The 19,586-nt window shown below is 35.0% G+C and overlaps 1 protein-coding gene across 4 annotated transcripts in view; it reads left to right on the forward strand.

The window, feature by feature from the left end:
• The window catches only part of LOC148944383 (protein FAM135A), a 76,980-nt gene that overhangs the window by 44,206 nt on the left and 13,188 nt on the right, over window positions 1-19,586 (forward strand). For all 4 annotated transcript variants that reach the window (XM_089100260.1, XM_089100262.1, XM_089100261.1 and 1 more), the window contains 4 exons: window positions 2,099-2,254; window positions 2,808-3,069; window positions 6,575-8,489; window positions 17,487-17,735. In XM_089100260.1, coding sequence (XP_088956386.1) covers window positions 2,099-2,254; window positions 2,808-3,069; window positions 6,575-8,489; window positions 17,487-17,735 — 2,582 coding nt within the window. The remainder of the gene's footprint in view (window positions 1-2,098; window positions 2,255-2,807; window positions 3,070-6,574; window positions 8,490-17,486; window positions 17,736-19,586) is intronic.

The following is a 19,586-nucleotide window of genomic DNA, read 5'->3' on the forward strand; positions in this document are numbered from 1 at the left end:
GTTTTGAACAAGATGGCTATTTCAAAATTATGATCGAATGTTTTTGGAGAAACAACAGATAAGGAGAGGATAGGACGGGAGGTGGAAGCCCTCCAACCACTTCAAAACATCTCCCTCGACATATCCTGAAAGTATAAACTTAATACCTTCAGCCTTTCCTAAGATGTTGCAGATCCACCTTTTCGCTAAACTGGATGCACATAGTGCCATTTGATGTAGTTTCAGATACCCAAGATTCTCCAAAATTTCTCCTTAATAACCTAGGCCTTTTCGAATACACACAGAATCAAAACCTTCCCTTTTTTCTAATGATAAATTCTGCATGTAAACAATATATAAATTGCATAATTTACAACCCTTGCTCTTGGGCTCTGGGGCGTGGCATCCTCGTAGGCATAGCTATTTAGACTTTTTGACTAGTTTGAATAAAGTGACAATTATAAGATTTGCTCTATTGTTGAGGAGAGGGGGCATATAAAAGGACAAGGAGGGGTGGGGGCTGGTTGCCCTCCAATCTCTCTTCAACATCCCGTCAACATTCCTTGAAAGTTTCAACCTAAAACCATCAGCCGTTCCTTAGATATTCCCTTTTTACAACTAACAAGGACAAAGAGCGTTTTGATTGTGTTTGGCATCCCTCTCAACATTTCCTTAAAGTTTCACCAAGGAAATGTTGCATACACTAAGCTATTTTTGAGATCCAGGATAAAACTGCCTTATTTTCTGAATAAAAACTTTCTGTTTCTAATCACATGAGTCTCCTCCAAAGTTTATGCGGCCATCCCTTCCATAAAAACCTTACATGTTAACAAGTAGCATAACTTACAGCAATGGCCACGGGGTCTCTAGGGGATTTTTTTCAACCCCGAACGCATTGTATTTTGGCCTTGAACTATTTTAGACAAGATAGCTATCTCAAAATTTTGGATACATTTGGGGAAAAAAGTGTGTTTGTGGGGGGTCTGGTTACACTTTGATCACTTTTGACTCTTAAAAAGGGCACTAAAACTTTTAATTTGCAATTGAGTGAGCCACCTCCAAAGTTTTTGCGACCACTCTTTCCATATGAAGTGCCTATGGGAAAAATCTAATAAATAATAATAATACATTGAAGCCTTATGACCCTTTATTATAGGCAACGCTATAGCGTTGCCTCTTATTTTTGTCTAATAGATAACAAAATCGAGCTCTTAGGAGGTTAAGGGGAGCTGTACTGCTCCTGTATGTGCGTATTTATTTTCATTTTAAGTTTGACTATTCATTTTATTTTATTTTTTGTTTTAGGATTTGTTTATTCATCTATAGATGTACCCTGTTATCCTTGAGTTGGACGTCATTACTCATCATAATTTTGTTCGTTTTGGGTTTCAGTGATTCATTGATAGTAATTTCTGTTTGTTCTAAGTTTGAATTATCATCCGACTGGTATTCCACTCATCTTGTCTCTATTAATTTTTCTTTTAGTATCTTGTCTTTTGGAAAATCCTTAAAAAAAATTAAATCACGAAGAATTGACAAAGCAACCTGAGATAAAGTAGTGGATTATGTTCACGTTTTCCTCAAATACTAAGATGTTGTAGAATTCAATTTGAAATTGAGCATCAAGGAGAAACCAGAACCTTATTGTGCAACATCAATGGAGCTGTAACTTTTATTGAAAAATATCCAAAGTATATTCAGAAGTACGTTTGAGTAAAACTACAAATTTATTGCGTGTCATAAAATGAAGCTACATATTAAAGGAATAGTGCGAACATTCCAAAATCAAATTCAATCGCTGTTGTGATAGGCTAATTTAAATGACAGTATGAGATTATACTTTATCTAAAATTACGACTAGCAGTTTTTGACGTTTTTGAATTATGTTCCTTAGATGGTTCATAATTTCCCCAGAGAATGTAATCTACGGGATCTAGTGGCATTTCCTGTAAAATAGCCGGGGACATCGGGGATTCATATTTGGTTCTTAAAAAGAATTTAGAAGGGATTCTATGGTTTTTATTGAAAGGAATATAGCTAAAAAATAATAAGCTGTTCGTTATTGCAAAAATATCTCTAAATTTAATTGCAAATGTTATAGCTTATTGTTTTATTTCAGATTTTGGACTCTGAAGAAGACTTTATACTTCTTGCTAATAGTCATGGGACTCGTTTATGTGCTGAGAATATTGTACTGTGGCGTTTATTCCAAGAATCATTTGCTACAAATGAATCAGTTCAACTGCATTTCGCAAAACAGCATCACCAACAAAGGGTAAGTTTTGTTTTCTCTTGCATTCGTGGTTTTAATCGTAGATTGCTCATGAGAAATTAGAATAGGGCTGCTTTGAACAGGTTAAGAATATAAGATGGCTGAAAAAGATGTGTTTTCAAATAACGTCTGACAAAATGTCTAAGGAAAATATATTCTCGCTTTCAGAAAGTGTTGGTAATTACACTAATTTTTATATGAATATCATAAGAGGCTTTAGGTGCATTTCAGTCTTAGTAGACATTCTAAACTTTGTTTTGTGCCGCAAAATTTGCAATGAAACAGAAATTTATTGTTGAAATGCTGCCAAAAATCCTTCCCGAAACTTAAGCTATCCTCAAATCTATCTTGGAAACTAACAATCTTAATTCTCACAAAAGATCCCTTTGAAATTTGTTGGCGTTAATAGTATTCATCACTTGTCCTTTCCTGCTCGTTGTCCTTATTTGTCTTTTTTTTTTTTTTTTTTAAGAAGAAAATTTTTGTTCCAAGTTTATAAAGATAAGCAAAATATTATTCATTACATCATATTATTTCAGCTATTATTTCTCAACAGGTAAAACGCTTTTCCGAAGGATTCTACGTTATCGACAACCCAAGAAAATCTGCGTCCGGATGTTATGATGCGAACAGTCAGAGTTATCAATATATAACTGACATGTTGCGGAAATCTCGTTATCTTGCCCTGTTGCCGTCACTCCTTGTCCATTGTTCTGAAACAAACGGTGATAGCACTACTCTCCCAATCATATTTGAAGACCGCTATCAAGAGACGATAGAGTTTGCGAGGAGGCGAAGTCTAGTTGCCAAACCGACTGGTAATCTTAATCCTTTTACTAGTTTGTATGTTGAAATCAAACAATACCACAATTTTGCTTTCATCAATCAGTATTGAAATAGTAGTTTAAAATCTATATTTTTTTCCCTTAATGACTTTTTAAAAGATTTATTTCACTTCGCCTATTTAGTTCGAAGTTCAATTTTAAATCGTGCGCAAATCTTGTTATCTATATTTTAACTGTTTTCCGTCGTCCAATTGAGCTAATATTTTGAGTCTATACTGGTTTTCTATTCATAAAAACTGTGTATAGTACATATTCAAAGTACATATTTGATGAACAACCATGAAAGTTCTTATTGGTTACCGGTTTCTATACATGAATTAATTATCAATAATTGCTGAATGTTAATCAATTATTACGTTTATTTCTAATTACGCTATTTCTACAGGCTTTTGAACGCCAGGTTAACTCTGCTAACCTGTTCATTGTCTATGATGCGTGCATAGATTCTTTTAAAGGAGGGGAAAGGGTCATACAATATCACAAACCGACTTGTTTGTCTTGAAAGGCTCTTGAATAGTTGTAGAATATGGAAAACAAAGAATAGGCGAGCATTAAATGTAAAAATTAATTACAGGATCTATCAAAGAGTAAGAATAAGCGCTTTCTTATCCAATAGCACTATAAATAAAAAACTACCGTTTGGACAACTTTAAATTTGTTACGACTAAAAATAAAAGCTTGAGGCAGTCACAAAATAAAAATTCTTTTGCGCTCTCTGATATTGTGCATATAGCCTTTACCCTGATGTTAAAGGATTCCCTGTTGCAAACGTCATCGAATAATTATGAATTATGTCGTACAATTTTCTTTGGCATTCGGCTATGCTGATTCTGGTGGTTCGTTTATCCTGTCGATCTTCTCCGTTTCCGAAGAATTTCATACTTCTTTCGCGGTATTAAAAACTTTATGCATCTGATTGTAATGTATTATGAAATTTTATCTATGTAATCATCTACACTTGGAAAATAGTTAGACGATATATTTTGAAATGGTTTATGAACATATATACAAATAGTTTGCATGCAAAATGCTTAGGTGTTCAGGAATCATTGACAAAAGGAAGTCAACTGCGGAGTAATTGGACAAAATAAACATCCAGATATGGAGGGAAAACTCGAATGCTGCTAACCTGTATTTTTTGAACAAGATTATTTAATCGTGCAATCTTTTTATTCTGAAATATAAATTCTTAAATATTCAAGTTTCTTTGACGTGCCCATTAGTTTTTGAGTTCGTTGGTTCCAAGTGACCATCCTCAAGATGAGTCATTCAAAGATACGAGTCATTGAAGCTAATTAGTTTGAACAAAAGATTTAAGTTTAATTAATAGTAAAAAATTATATTCTGAGCAAGACATTTAGCTCTTCAAAACAGAAAACAACAAAGTATCAAACAGTTCGTGGTAACGAACTGTAAGTAAGGAGCGAACCGGCTCAATGGTAACCGGAACTGCAGAAGACAAAATTTTGATACCAATAGATACGTCAAAAGAATCAAATTTTAATGCTGATTTCAAATATATAAGTTTCATCAAGTTTAGTCCTACCTATCAAAAGTTACGCGCCTGAGAAAACTTGGCTGATTTTCGAAAAAAGGAGGAAAGACCCCCGAAAAGTTATAGAATCTTAATGAAAATCACACCATCATATTCAGCGTATCAGAGAACCCTACTGCGGAGGTTTGAAGCTCCTATCTACAAAAATGTGGAATTTTGCATTTTTTGCCAGAAGAAAGATCACGGATGCGTGTTTATTTGTTTGTTTGTTTGTTTTTTTGTTTGTTTTTTCCCAGGGGTGATCGTATCAACCCAATGGTCCTAGAATATCGTGGGAGGGCTCATTCGAACGGAAATTAAAAGTTCTAGTGCCCTTTTTAAGTGACAAAAAAAACGGAGGGCAACTAGGCCCCCTCCCACGCTCATCGTTTTCCCAAAGTCACCCGATCAAAATTATGAGATAGCCATTTTGTTCAGCATGGTCGAAAATATAAAAAGTATCTCTTTTAGAAGGACTTAATCCCCCGAAGGCCTCGGGGGGAGGGCTGAAATTTGTGAGCTTTTCCCAGTTTTAACATGTAGTAATGGCTATTGGGACGTACACACACGTTTTCAGGGGCAATGTTTTCGGGTCGTGGGGGGAGTGGGTCGGGGGTTTTGTGGGAGGATCTTACCATGAAGGAAGTTTTCATGGGAGAAGGGACATTGCTATGAAGGGGGCGCCGGATTTCCCAGCATTATTTAAATAAAGATCAGAAATTATATATAAAAAACAATTTTTTTAACTGAAAGTAAGGAGCAACATCAAAACTTAAAACGACGAAAAACATTACGTATATGATTGGTTTCATCCCCTAGTCAATACCTCGCTCTTTAAGCCAAATATTATTTAGTACTTTCATAAGAGCTATTTATTCTAATTAACGGCATTTGTGATTAAGGGGTCATTTTTAAATAATTGGAACAAAATTCGAACTTTAGATTAAAGAGCGATGTATCGACTAGGGGGCGAACCGTCTAATTTACGCATTAAAAATATAAGAGTATAGAGGTTCGTTACGTAAGTTAATTCGTAAGTTACGTATATTTATTACTAATAGAAACGTTCATAAATAAAATTAAACAGGCTTCGAGAAAGCCATTTAACCAAATAAAAGTAAAATTAATATTAATTTTATTTTTTAATTATTCATGTACGGTGAGCCAAAATCAAAGCCTGCATTAATTCAAAAACATTCAAAAATTAAATAAAAAAAAACAAGTTTTTTTAACTGAAAGTAAGGAACGACGCTTAAAACGAACAGAAATTATTCCGTATATGAAAGGGGCTGTCCCCTCCTCAACGCCTCGCTCTTTACGCTAAAGTTGACTTTCTCACAACTCTTTTTTTTTTTTTTAACAATGAAAAACTTTAGCATAAAGAGCGAGGCGTTGAGGAGGGGACAGTCCCTTTCATATACGGAATAATTTATGTTCGATTTAAGTTTTAACGTCGTTCCTTACTTTCAGTTAAAAAAAACTTGTTTTTTTTTATTTAATAACAAAATAAAGGGGCATATATTTAATGCTGCGTAGATAGTTAGGCATTTTCGAAGACCTTGTGGAGTCTCATTCAAAAGTATACCATCAATGCATTCTTTTCTGACCATATGATCATGAAAGGTTATTGTCTATCTGCAGCCTTGATTTTCAATGGTAAAGTATTTTTTGCACCATTTAATAATTTAAGTCGAAATGTATAAACTAGGTCAATATATTTATTGCTGTATTTATTTCAGTAATGGTATCTTTCTTTTATATGTGTCATTATTGACTTATAGATCTCTTTTACAGGTCAGATAGTCGTGATAGGATATTGTCTATCTTCGATGTTCCAAGTTAACATCCTTTTTTATGACTTAATAACTTTTTAAAAAAATTATACAGTATGAAACTATATTAACGTATTTTTTACTTGCGTCAGTAATGACAATTTTTTTCTAGATGGATTATCAGCAAGCTGTGTTGATATTTGGCTATCAGGATTAACTACAGAAAATGAAACAAGTGAGAAGTACTTTGGTAAACAGCAAAAACGTCCAACGTTGAAACCGCTTGTCTTCACTTCGAACGGGAATCAAAATGTTCTAAAATCTCCCTCGCTTGATTCTCAACCTGTATATGATACAGTTTCTTCGGATGTTAGAACGCGAAGCAATTCTAATTCAGAAATGAAAAATGAGGCAGAAATACGTCCAAAAATGGACTTACAAAATATCGTGCCGAAATGTGCTATCCAAAGCGAGGAGATACTGGATGAGGCAAGGCGTTCTTCTCGTCTCGGATCTGATTCCAGGGTTAACAGTCAAGGGATTAAGTCGGAAAATATATACATGTCCTTATCAGAGTGCTTAACTGATACTCGAAGGCTAACTCAAGTTGATAACCATAAGGGCGATAAACCATGTATGGCGAGACAAAGCTCTAAACTGTGGATGCTCAAAGAAAAATCCTTAAGTCGTTCGTGTGTATTCAATTCAACACCAATGCTGAAGAACTATTGTGCAATAAGGTCATCAAAATATTTTGACCTTGTATCCAAACCTCCTCCTCGAAAAGACAAAGTGAGGTCCTTAAAAGATGTTCGATCTCTTTCTAGTATCTCGTTCAAAAATCGATCTTATAGACTTTCCGATAGAGAGAAACTTTGTCAAAAGCCCTTTTTTCGTCGTCGAAGATCAAATCCATTTCCTAAAACCAATCTTTCAGTTGTTCTTGTTAGCTATAGAAAATTAGATCCGAACCAAGAAAAGCGAAAACTTAGTGCAAGTGAGTCTTTACCTGAATTAAAATCAATTATGGAGTATAAACCTTCATCTCATAGTTTTTCTGATCCAGGATTGGATACTGTCCTTAGTTATAGCTCCGCTCTGAGTGGGGGACTAGCGGCATCAACATCTGGTCTTGGATCGATGGCAGACTCGGAAAGCAGCAGTAGAAAAATGAGAAAGCGCCACAGCTCTGATGAATCTAGCTCAAATAGTGCGTTTACTGCCGCTTCTAAATCTACTTCAGAGCGCCACAGACGCGTATGGAAGTCTAATTTATTAAAGCTTGATGCAGCAACGAAAAATAGTTCAAGTGACGTATCAAGCGAATGCAGTGGATGGGTCTCAAATTGTTCCCGTGCATCTTCAACTGATTTATCTAGTCAAGTGACGAGTCCGATAGAAACCAATACTTTTGTCACTGTCCACGAATCTAGTCAATTTGCAAGTAATCAGTCATTGAATCAAACCAACTCTGGTGACCGTCAAGCTGACAAAGTTAAGACTTCTGTTGTTTCAAAATGTGTTGGGAATATTTGTGTTCAAACTAATGAGGAAGAAAAGACTGAGCATCCTTTGGCTCCTCCTGTTCAGTTTCGAGATCCTCCTCTCAATCGTTCTCGCACATTTCATCATACTCTCACAATTCAAACTATGTCTATGTGCTCTCCAGACATGCCAAACCAAGTTAAAAACAATTATCCAGGTTCTCTTCATAGACATCAACGAAGCAAAAGCTCTCCTGGAGTTACTTTGGAGAAAAAGCAGAATAACTTGGAAAAAGAAAGAGAAATGCTTGCAAATAATGAAAGAAACCTTATCTCTTTGCAGTCTGAGATTGAACTTGTGCCACTCCGAGTGGATGGTCTAAAAATAACAAATATCCAAAGAGCAATTGCACCAATATTTAATCAGTCTGCTAATTCTGCCGAAAAGAAAAGAGAAGAAATGAACATGCTGGCATTAGAAAGGATACTCAACGATTTGGCGAAAAGCAAAAAAAGGGATGGAAGAGATTCCGTCTTTTCCCTCCGAGGTCAGCAGAGCTTGACCCAGTCTGTCAGTTCTTTTTCTAATGGCAGTCCTCTTAGGTAAAAATCATATACTTCTGTTTTTACATATGTATATTTCTATAAAAGAAAATGCTCATAAATATTGGTGGTACTACATCGACTCCTACTAATAAACCAGGGGAAGTGGCAAAACACTTGCTAATTTAAGATAAGAAAAGGCTTCATCGGTAAATTATCAATTTCATTGAAATGGTAAAAACATCTCACTTCTTTCATTTGGCCTCCATAATGTTATCTTATTTTTCTTACGAACGTACCTATGAACTGACCAAAATAGACTGCAATTAAAATTCAGGAAATTGAGATAGAACAGATGAATGTAGTTCTAAAATTGTAGAAAAATTTTGTCTTCACTAATTCTACCTTTAGAGCATAAAATTGGCCTGTCATTTAAAACTGGGGCGTTCCCTCTGTTATAAAAAAGCGAGGACAGTTCCACTTCATAAATTTGTATCCCTTGAAAACCCATGTAATTACCGTCTAGTTTCTATTCTATCAACACTTTCTATGACATATGAAGAAACAATTTATAGAAGAATTTTTATTGTCTTAGACTATTCTATTTTTCTTTTCAAATTAACAATTTGTTTTTAGGCCTTGGCATGCACTGAAGACGCTACGCTTGATTTTATTAGATATATTTGAATATATTATTATATTCATTTTAGTAATTTGAAAAACTGTGGTGCACAAGAACTTGCATTGAGCCTGATTAAATCTTATCTAGGTAAAATAACTCAAAAGGTAGATGGAGCCAGATTTCTATTCTCAGCTGTGCCTCAGTCCTCAAAGCTAAGGGCACCTGAAAATTCTGTTTTAGCCCCTCTGCTTTTTTTTTACTAAGGATTTTACCGCATATTATTAATCCCCTGTCTTAATATGGATGTTTTAGTCGTACGCCAACTTCACTCTCTGAACAAAAAAAAAATACGAGGTGCTTATTCAGAAATTGGATCTTCTCTTTTCTAATTTTCTTAATTTTGCTTTTCAAATTATATTACTTTCCTTTCCTTCTATATCCTTCTATTGACCGACTTGCTTCACCAAAGCATTTCCTATCAACTTTCAGGTTGACACTGATGTACCTGGTAGTAGTAATTGGTCAAAGTTTATCTTTCAAAGTGAATTCTCAAAGATAGAGCGTATCCAGAATTTTTTTGGGGGGTTGGTGGTAGTTGTGTGTGTGTGTGTGTGTGTTTTTTTTTTGGGGGGGGGTACAAAAAACGAATCAAAAATTTGTTTATTTGTGTTTTTGTTGCGTTTTTACGAGTCGGGCAAAATTTCAGGGGAGAGGGAGGGTTCAAACTCCATAATCCCCCCCCCCCCTCTGAGATTCGACCTTGCTTAAAGACTACATTAAAAGAGTCCGAGTTGTGTAGCTTTAATACGAAGGTTAGAAACGTATATGCGATGTACTGCCTTGTGCAGCAAATATTTTACTTGGACTGATTTTAATATAAATTTTTGCTCCCTAGGTTTTTATGTTACTTTTAAAAGCCACTAATTCCAATTCAGGTTTCGCCCCTAAAAGTCTTAAAATTTTTATCTCGTCATCAGTTCCTCTTCCAAGTCTTCTACAGTAATGTTTTGTACATATTTAGATATACTTCCAATTTCTCAACAGTTTATTTTTCTAGCAATTATTCTCAACCGAAAATATCACATTTAAAAAGTACCATAAAAAGAATTTATTTCCCAATCGCTCAAATGCATAATTAGAACACCAATAAGATGATAGATGTATACAGTAGGACCCGACCGAAATGGATTTTTGGAGCCCGGTACCGATATATCGGTAGCGTACCAGTATGATACCGATGTAATTTTCCGATAAATTCGCCTCCGGAAAAAAACCTTACCTAAAGTTTGAACCCCCCCCCCCATTCTCTGCCCATACTCTTACTCAAGTGTTTCTTCCTGGTTTATTACACACCAAAGAACAGCTTCAATAATTAACTGTGGATTCCAAAAATTCGGCCATTTATAAGAATTGTTCGATTTTCTTTACCTTTTCTGATCAGCAGCTTCTGAGAACACAAACGAAATGGCGGATATTTGCGGAAGTGACAAATAAGAAAAAAAATTTAATCAAAGAAGCAGGTTTAGTTATATAAGAACAAATACGTGAAAATTTGATTGAAAGAAGCGTAAGATATTTATCGAAATATATTATTCAAACCCCAAATTTCAATAGCGGGCTTTTAAATTTTAATCACTCACATATTAATATGAAAACTTTACTTTTCATTTGTTTGATATGGTATCTTGCTAATGAATCCATGCTAGGTACACTGGATACAGGGGCGCAGCTAAAGTTTTAAGTTTGGAGGAGGGATTTATAGAATGTGTCGAGAAAATCGTCCAATATGCCGACAAATGCGGACACATAAGCTATATTTCCAAGATAAATTCTCCAAGGTGTTGAAACGCGGCGGCTACACCTTGGAACTTCCCCTCCTCCCCACATTAAAACACCCCTCTCCTCCTTAGCTGCACCCCTGACTGGATATCATGGTTTTAATCGACTGAATCTTGGATCTTTCACCCACGCAAGTGAACATTCATTAAACAGTAATGTAGGATTTATTATATTCTTTTCAGTTGTTTTGGTAGAGGATGCACGTTCTTGAAGTCTACATACATTTAGAACATTACTGCACCGGATTTGTATTGACAAGTATTGACAACAAATATACTTTGACTTCATTTGATTTAGCTGGTGGCCCCGTCCCCAAGGACTGGTCAAGCAAAAATTACCTGAGGTAGTCTGGTGCCATTTTCTGAACAAGTTGCGCAAAAAAATATATCGGCCGATAACCGATTTTTTCCGATATCCGATAATGACACTGACCCTCATATTGGCTCGATAATATCGGTTGGCCGATATATCTGTCGGGCCCTAGTATACACACACAGGTACGATAGGATGAGACAAAAGTTTGCTTTGATTTTGCTAATTGTCCGTTGCTTGGATGTTTTGTTATTTTCCACTGCTTGAAAAAATAATCTCTAATTTTATCTGAATGGACATTATTTTTAGTTTTTATTTAACATCTTACAAGTTTTAGATGATTAAAACTTTTTATATTTCATATTTTTCATATTTTTATTGAAGTAAAATAATTTTATTGAAGTAAATTTTTATTGAAGATTATACTTTTCATATTTTTATTGAAGTAAAATAATCAATATATAAGGCTCATGGCTGTAGTTTTATTTGGGTCTCTTGTTGATTCTACTCCTGTAATAACTAAGAACCGGGAGCCCGGCCCCCGGCACGCGGCAGGCTTGTATATATTTGATTCGCTAACTACGTATTAGCATAATTATCGCGATTCTTTAGTTTTAAGTCATCAGGTGCCAAATCAGCATCTTCAATTGACTTAAGAAATTGCGGCGTGAATTAAACTCCTTCCTGTTAATACAGCATAGAATCAATCATTTTATAGGATTTTGTTCGATGTGATCATCCCTCTAGCTTTTCTTCTAATCGATTTCTTCGTCCATTATTTTCATTTAGGATTCGTTGTGATGCTTGTTGTCGCATGTCATCTAACCCCAAATCTCGTTGTGCTTCATTTTCGATCATCATTACTTAAGACATATTTCCATGCATTTTTCTTTAGCTGTTCGAATTTATTTAAAATCATCTGTAAATTTGCATGGCATCATAGATGCAAAAAAACTTCTTTCGCAGCTTTTCCCCAGTCCTTATATTTTTGCTTTTATGGCGTTGCTATATAATTCAGTAACAACCAGGAATGTCCCAATGCCTATGCCCTCTGAAATTTCTAAACTACGCTCTGGAATAATCCTCGTTTTATTCTTTAATTTCAGTTCATAGGCTAAAAAATTACAATTTCAGATTCTGACGTCATTCCTCCTTCATGTGTATCCTTTATAGACGCCAAAATATCATGTTCCTTATTCAATTGTAATTTCTAAATATCCAAGTTATGGAATAGCCTTTTTATTGTGTTATTCTTTAGTTTTAAGTCACATTTTCGTTTACAATTCATTGTGATTTTTGCTGTTTCTTGTTCTATGCCTTTTTTTTAGCTGTTCAGAGTGTGTGAGCTGTTTCTTTGGCTTTTGTAATTTTGCAAGTGTAATAGACACTAAAAATGAATTCCTCTATCCTGTTCATTCTTCACAGAGTCACACAAGCTAATCTAACACGTTCCTTCATTCTATTATAATTTTGCTTTGTCTTCTAACCGCAGCTTTGTTGTATAACATTTTGGTTTTCGAACAAATGTTATTTTGCTTTTTCGATACCTTTTTCTTTAGCTCTTCAGAGGCATTTGTCATCTTGTGTAATTTTGTACGTGTAATAAATGCTAAAAGCGATTCGACCAATTCTGGGGGGGGGGGGTTAATTTATTATCTCGAAATGTATGTAATATGACGTCACTCACATTGAATTTTTTTGCCAAAATTAAAGCTCTCAACGAATATTTGACAGACTGTCCCCATAGGAATTGTAGTTTGCCCCAAGTATTAATTGACACGCCGGCTGCTGAATATAGCACGCTCACTATATTGTACGATCCTTGTCGAGGCCCAGTTTCCCGAGCTTGCTTCTCCATAGGCCTAGTCAAATATACGTACATTTACGCAAGTGGCTGAACTGGAGCTTAAGTCGAAAACCGGGTAAACATTAAATGGCTAAATTGAGGAAACGAGATATTTTTAAGGTAATTTTAGGTTGAATAAAATCATGGTCATCAACATATTGTATATTATGTGTTCCCGAGGGGAAAAGGAGATAGAATGGTTTCTTTACGGTAAATTTATATTATCTATTCTAGTATGTTGATCTTTGAGCTAGTTGCTGCTTTTGTATGTATTATTTGATACTTGTCCATGCCTAGTTTCTCGAGCTTCCCTCTCCATAGCCTAGTAAAATTTGCGTATATATACTTAAATAGCGGAACTTTGACTTTTGGCTTTTTCTACAATTAGTCATGTCTTGATGCCTACTGCAAAATACTTTATTTTAATTCAAGTCTATACTAGCCAAAAATGAAAATAAGAGAAGACGTAGCACAAGGAAATAATAAGGGCAATTCACCATTGACTGGCTATACTAGTCATTGGTTTTAGCTGCCCTACGTTTTCTCTTAATTTTTGCCCTTTAGAGCCTTTGTTTATAGTTAGCGTTCCGTTTGTAAAATATATTTAAGTTATAAATTTAGCTTTATAAATCAGCTAGTGTATATATTTTTCATCTCGCTTACCTATTCCGAGATTTATTGGAACTTCTTGCAAACTTTTGTTTATATGCCTATAGTTATTGTCGTCAATTGCTACCAAAAAACTGGGACGGTAGAAGAATACTTTATGCCATACTCTGTCGTATTTTAGGCCATATCCTTTGATTGTAAAGAGCCCGTGCTCGTTTTTGTTCATTTTTTCCCTTTGTTTAAGTGTGAAGCATTTGTTCAAGGTGATTTTAGATTGGACGGAATTATGATCGTCAACAAATTTTATTTAAATTGTCGTATGTACCCGACAGAAAAAGGGTTTAGAATGGTTACTTTTCATTTGAATTAGAAGGCTTTAATTTATTTTGAGTTTTTTTTTCGTAGTACTGGGTGTTCCATGATGCTGAATTGACTAACTGTAAAATTGATTGTTACGAATGGGGGATTTGTTTAGGTTAATTTTAGTATTGCTGCGATGGTTGTAGAAAAGACTTTGTCTTCTCGAAAAGGAATTAATATTATTAAGAGGCCCAAATGTACTTGTCTTCATTGTATTATCAGGATATATACTTATTGCCGCATCAAAAATCTAAGAATGGACAAGCTCCTTTAAAAAACCAAGACCACAAAAATGAAAACTAAACCTTTGAATTGGTCAAGTGAAAGTTTACAGAACCAAAAACGTCTCAAATAATTGGGAAAAACCCAAGAATTAAATTTTAAAAGTTTTTCAATTTATGAAAAACTTATATGTATATATATATATATATATATATATATGTGTGTGTGTATATATGTTACGGTGAATGTCCGCAAATTGGTTAATGACATTCACCAGTGCTTGTGCGAAATACCTTTTTTATCCTTGGATTTAGTCACCGTTACCAGTCAACATTTTCAATTTAGTGCAAGGTTTGATGATAGGAGGTTAGGTTAGACGATGTTAAGTTGGTTTAGATTATCTTAAGTTAGGTTTTTAACCCATTTCTGTTACTTAGAACCAAATTTAACCTAGTGTAACTTAACCTAACTTAATCTAAACTAACATAATCTAGCCTAACTTTAACTTTAATCATCATAAATTGCATAAGACTGAAAAGGCTGACTCGCAAAGCTCATTGAAGCGAAGCAGAGGAAAAGTAATTTCGAACATTCAGCGGTGAGTGTCGACATTAACTAGATCAAATAGTTCGTGGTAACGAACTGTAAGTAAGGAGCGACCCGGCTCAATAGTAACCGAAACTCTAAAAAACGGATACCCGTAGACAGATCAATAAAATCAGATTTTTATGTTGATTTCAAAAATATATGTTTCATTAAGTTTAGTCATACTCATCGAAAGTTACGCGCCTGAGAAAATTTGCCTTATTTTCGAAAAAAGGGGGAAACGCCCCCAAAAAGTTACAGAACTTTAATGAAAATCACACCATCAGATTCGGCATATTAGAAAATCCTACTGCGGAAGTTTCAAGCTCCTATCTGCAAAAAATGTGGAATTTTGTATTTTTTCTCAGAAGAAAGATCACGGATGCGTGTTTGTTTGTTTGTTTGTTTTTCCCAGGATCGATCGTGTTAACCCAATTATCTTAGAACATCGCGAGAGGGCTCATTCGAACAGAAATTAAAGGTTTTAGTGCCTTTTTAAATCGACCAAAAAATTGAAAGTTAACTTGGCCTTCTTTCACGCTCATTTTTTTCCAATGTCACCCTATCAAAATTTTACGATAGCCATTTTGTTCAGCATAATCGAAAATCTAATAATTATGTCTTTGAGGATGACTTAATCCCCCACAGTTCCCGGGGGAAGGGCTGGAAGTTATGAACTTTGCCCATTGTTTACATATAGTATTGGTTAATGGGAAGTATAAAGACGTATCAGGAGGGATTTTTTTTCTGATAAGGGGGTGGTCGGATGATTGGGTTACAGGGGAGGATCCTTCCATGGAGGATGTTTCCTTGGGGAAAGGGACATTTCTATGTAGGGGGCGCCGGATTTCCCAGCATTATTTAAAAAACGGATCAGAAATTAAATAAAAAAACTAGTTTTTTCAACCGAAAGTAAGGAGGAATATTAAAACTTAAAACAAACAGAAATTATTACGTATATGAGGGGGTTCGCCCTCTAGTCAATACCTCGCCCTTTTCGCTTAAAGTTTTTATTAGTGCTTTCAAAAGAGCTATCTATTCTAATTAACCGGCCTTTGTGATTCAGGGGTTTGTCATTCGAACAAAATTCGAACTTTAGCGTAAGGAGCAATGTATTGACTAAGGGTAAACTCCCTAATATACGTAAAAAAACATACGAATATAGAAGTTCATTACGTAAGTTAATTCGTAAGTTACGTCAGAACAAAATTTCGAGAAAGCCATTTAGCCAAAAAAATAAAATTATTATACAAATTTGGTTTTAATTATTCGTGTATGGTGAGCCAAAATCAAAGCTGCATTAATTCAAAAACGTTCAGAAATTAAATAAAGAAAACAAATTTTTTTTAACTGAAAATAAGGAGCGACATTAAAACTTAAAACGAACAAAAATTATTCCCTATATGAAAGGGGCTGTCCCCTCCTCAATACCTCGCTCTTTACGCTAAAGTTTGAATCTGTCACACAACTTTATTTTTTAAAACAATAAAAAACTTTATCGTAAACAGCGAGGTATTGAGAAGGGGACAGCCCCTTTCATATACGGACTAATTTTAGTTCGTTTTAAGTTTTAATATTGCTCCTTACTTTAAGTTAAAACAACTTGTTTTTTTTTATTTAATTTCTTACATTCACCGTAACATATATACAAACGGCCGCCAATTTTGAAAATAAAGAACGCGTCTTAAAATCAGCTGAAAACGAGTCGAATGCATTTCATCATAGAGCTCTAGGAAGTATCACTTTCCCGATTGCTGTGGCCGAGTACAGTATAGTCTAATCCTAACATCTTGTTAACAAATAGGAAGTGGAAAGAAATGTGTGTATCATGGAATAGCTAAAATTCTAACCTAGGCATTAACTTGTTCATTATTAAAATTATTCAACGCTTCAAAATATTAGTTGTTGACTTTCCTATAACTTTAGGAATCTTTTTTTTTTTTGAAAGATCAATTATCCTTTTTTACCATATTTATCCCTTCCAAATATTCATTTCAAAGTATCACTTTTTTGCTTAACTTATATCACGTAAAGTACAAATATTAAATTTATTGTTTCACTTCAGAAACCAATGAAAGAAATGAAGACAATGGCCCATTCAAATATAACAAAGGTAGATTGACATCATCCTTGTTTCACCCTTGGCTAGTTTTGATAACAGAAGATACAAGATAAATAATTAGACTATTCTATGGTGGATAAATATGAAAGATTGCGTAACGGGAAATACGAGACATGTCCTTAAATAATTTTTTGCAGGTTTCTGCAACATCTTCGAATTTTCCAATGCTAAAATTATGGATCCAGTGTGCAAATTTACCTAATTAGTTTCTGCATATTGTTTTTAATGGTTCGGTTCAGAAACACTGCTGAAACTTTTTTTGTACGATAACTGACCTTTAATATTTTATAACAACCAAAAGAAAACTCGCAGCAAATCCTGGATTTCAGGTATGGATAGACCTAAGGTGGAATCAGGTGGATAGACCTAAGATGGAATCAGGTGGATAGACCTAAGATGGAATCAGGTGGATAGAACTAGGATGGAATCAGGTGGCAAAAAATTATTTCATTTTGTTGTCCTTGGTACTTTAAAACAAATTTTTACGAAAATTTCCGATGTGGCTTTGGAACACCTTATTTATTGATTTCTGTATCATAGTTTTCAGGAATGTAAGTCTCTTCCGAGTACCTTGAATCATACTGCATTAGTGAGGAAAAAAAGTAAAAGTCAAGGCGAAGTTTTTGCTGTAACTGGACGGGAGCTATCTTGCGATTGCTATAATAGCGTTGACGGAGAAAAAAGACTGAAGGAAAAACTAGCATCTGTAATCGGTGATGATGTGCTAAATTTCATCAAAGCTAAAGAAGATTTCAAGCGTCTAGCAAATATCTCAGGAATCCTTTATAGGTATTGCATTCTATATTAATCATTTTGCTTATCTTTTTGGGTTTTTTTTTTCAGTATATCTGCTTTTATTATTTATTGTGATTATATTTTGGCCAAAGAACTTTGTTTGTATTTTTTGAACAATCTTAAGTTATACATTGACTAAATCAAATTTGTGACCAATACGCCTCTTTTTTGACACTTAAGGGCTGGGCACACGTAGCTGATTTCGGGAACTGATTTCCAAATCAGCACCGATTAAAAAAAAAAATCAGCGTCGATTTGAGTTTGAAAAATTTACTAGTTTTCGACACCGATTTTCGTCATGATCATCACAAAATAAATAGGTATACAAATAAATAGTCAGCCAGAGATGTCTGTGGTGAAAGACCCCGCTATTGAGCTGAGAACTAAGCTGAGATCAATCATGCAACTACTAATAAACTCGAGTTGACTATTTGTGTCCATGATTTTTTGTTTTGAAAATCTTGTGCAATGAATTTTTATTTCAATAAGTTTTTTTTACGACTATCGTTTGGTCACTGAGCTGTTGAAATCGGTTTCAAAAATCAGCTACGTGTGCCGAGCCTTTTATAGCAAATACAAATTGGATAACACCATAATGGTTAGAACTGCTGGATAAATGACGCAGAGTTCAGTCAGTTGTAATTAGAAATCTTGTCTGATTCTCCTTTTTGTGACATTTGTGCTTTTAAGTTCTTTTGCTTCCTCTGTGTTGCTGTCGTATCTCACATCTTTTGCGATAAGTTTCTTCTGCTATGTCTTTTGAAGGCCCTCACTTTGTACGAATACGAGCTAAACGTAAGTCGCGGAACTTCAGTCACTTGTTGCAAAAATGCTGTAATTCCTAACTTTGTGTCAAACGTGATAATGTTTGAATCGGTGCGAAAATGGGTGAAGATATTAGTTGGTACAAAATGAAGTATGTCGTAACTTGGCGTAAGATCGAGCTTATTCTTGACTTATGAGTAAAAATGAGCCGAGTCGTGCTTCTGTGCAGAAAACGAGCTAAGTCCTGAATCGGTGAAAAATGAGTTAAGTCCGATCTGTGGGCTGAACCAGGGTTAAAATGGGGTACGTTCGGACTGGGTGAAAATGAGACGAGTCGTGCTTCTGTGCAGAAAGCGAGCAAAGTTCTGAATCGGCGAAAAGTGAGTTAAGTCCGATCTGTGGGCTGAATCGAGGTTAAAATGAGGTAGGTTCTTTCTGACTGGGTGTAAATGTGAGCCAAGAATAGATTCAAAATTTTGGTGACTTCTTACAATAACAATCTAATTTCTGATTTGGTCCAAAACCATCAAAGACTTGATTCGATTCAAAAACTAACCATGTCTTTATTTGGTGAAAAAAAAACATAAGTCCATTTTTGACGCAAAGCCGAGCTAAGTCGTGACTTGGTGTAGAAACGATCTATTTCGAATCTGTGGAGTTTTTGTGATGTACTGCGTGAACGACTAAAGTCCTGACTCCAAGAGTCCTCCGAGTCCGGATGTCCAAGAAACGAACTAAATCATTGGACATCATAAAGATAGGCTTGTTTTATCTTGTTTCATCAAGTATCATGGAGTTGTTTTTAACATGCATGACTGGAGAACCAAAATGGGGCGAGTGGACCCTCCCACAGATTCCCCCGTACCGCCACTAACTTCAAGTAGAAGGGTATGCATGTTGTACTTTTTTTTAACTGGAATCACGCAAGAACACCTAATCTGTATAATATGAGGAGAAAAATGAGTCCTTGACGCCTCTAACCCCTCCCCCTTCCGATTTCTCGTGAAATATGGTAGACAATTTGCACCTTGTTTGAACCAGAATCACACAAGGATTTCTAATCACTATAAGTGGAGAATC

This window comes from Artemia sp. Qi Xiang Cuo, chromosome 14 (genome assembly GCF_049724085.1).
Source record: "Artemia sp. Qi Xiang Cuo chromosome 14, ASM4972408v1, whole genome shotgun sequence".
In the NCBI taxonomy this organism is placed as follows: domain Eukaryota; kingdom Metazoa; phylum Arthropoda; class Branchiopoda; order Anostraca; family Artemiidae; genus Artemia; species Artemia sp. Qi Xiang Cuo.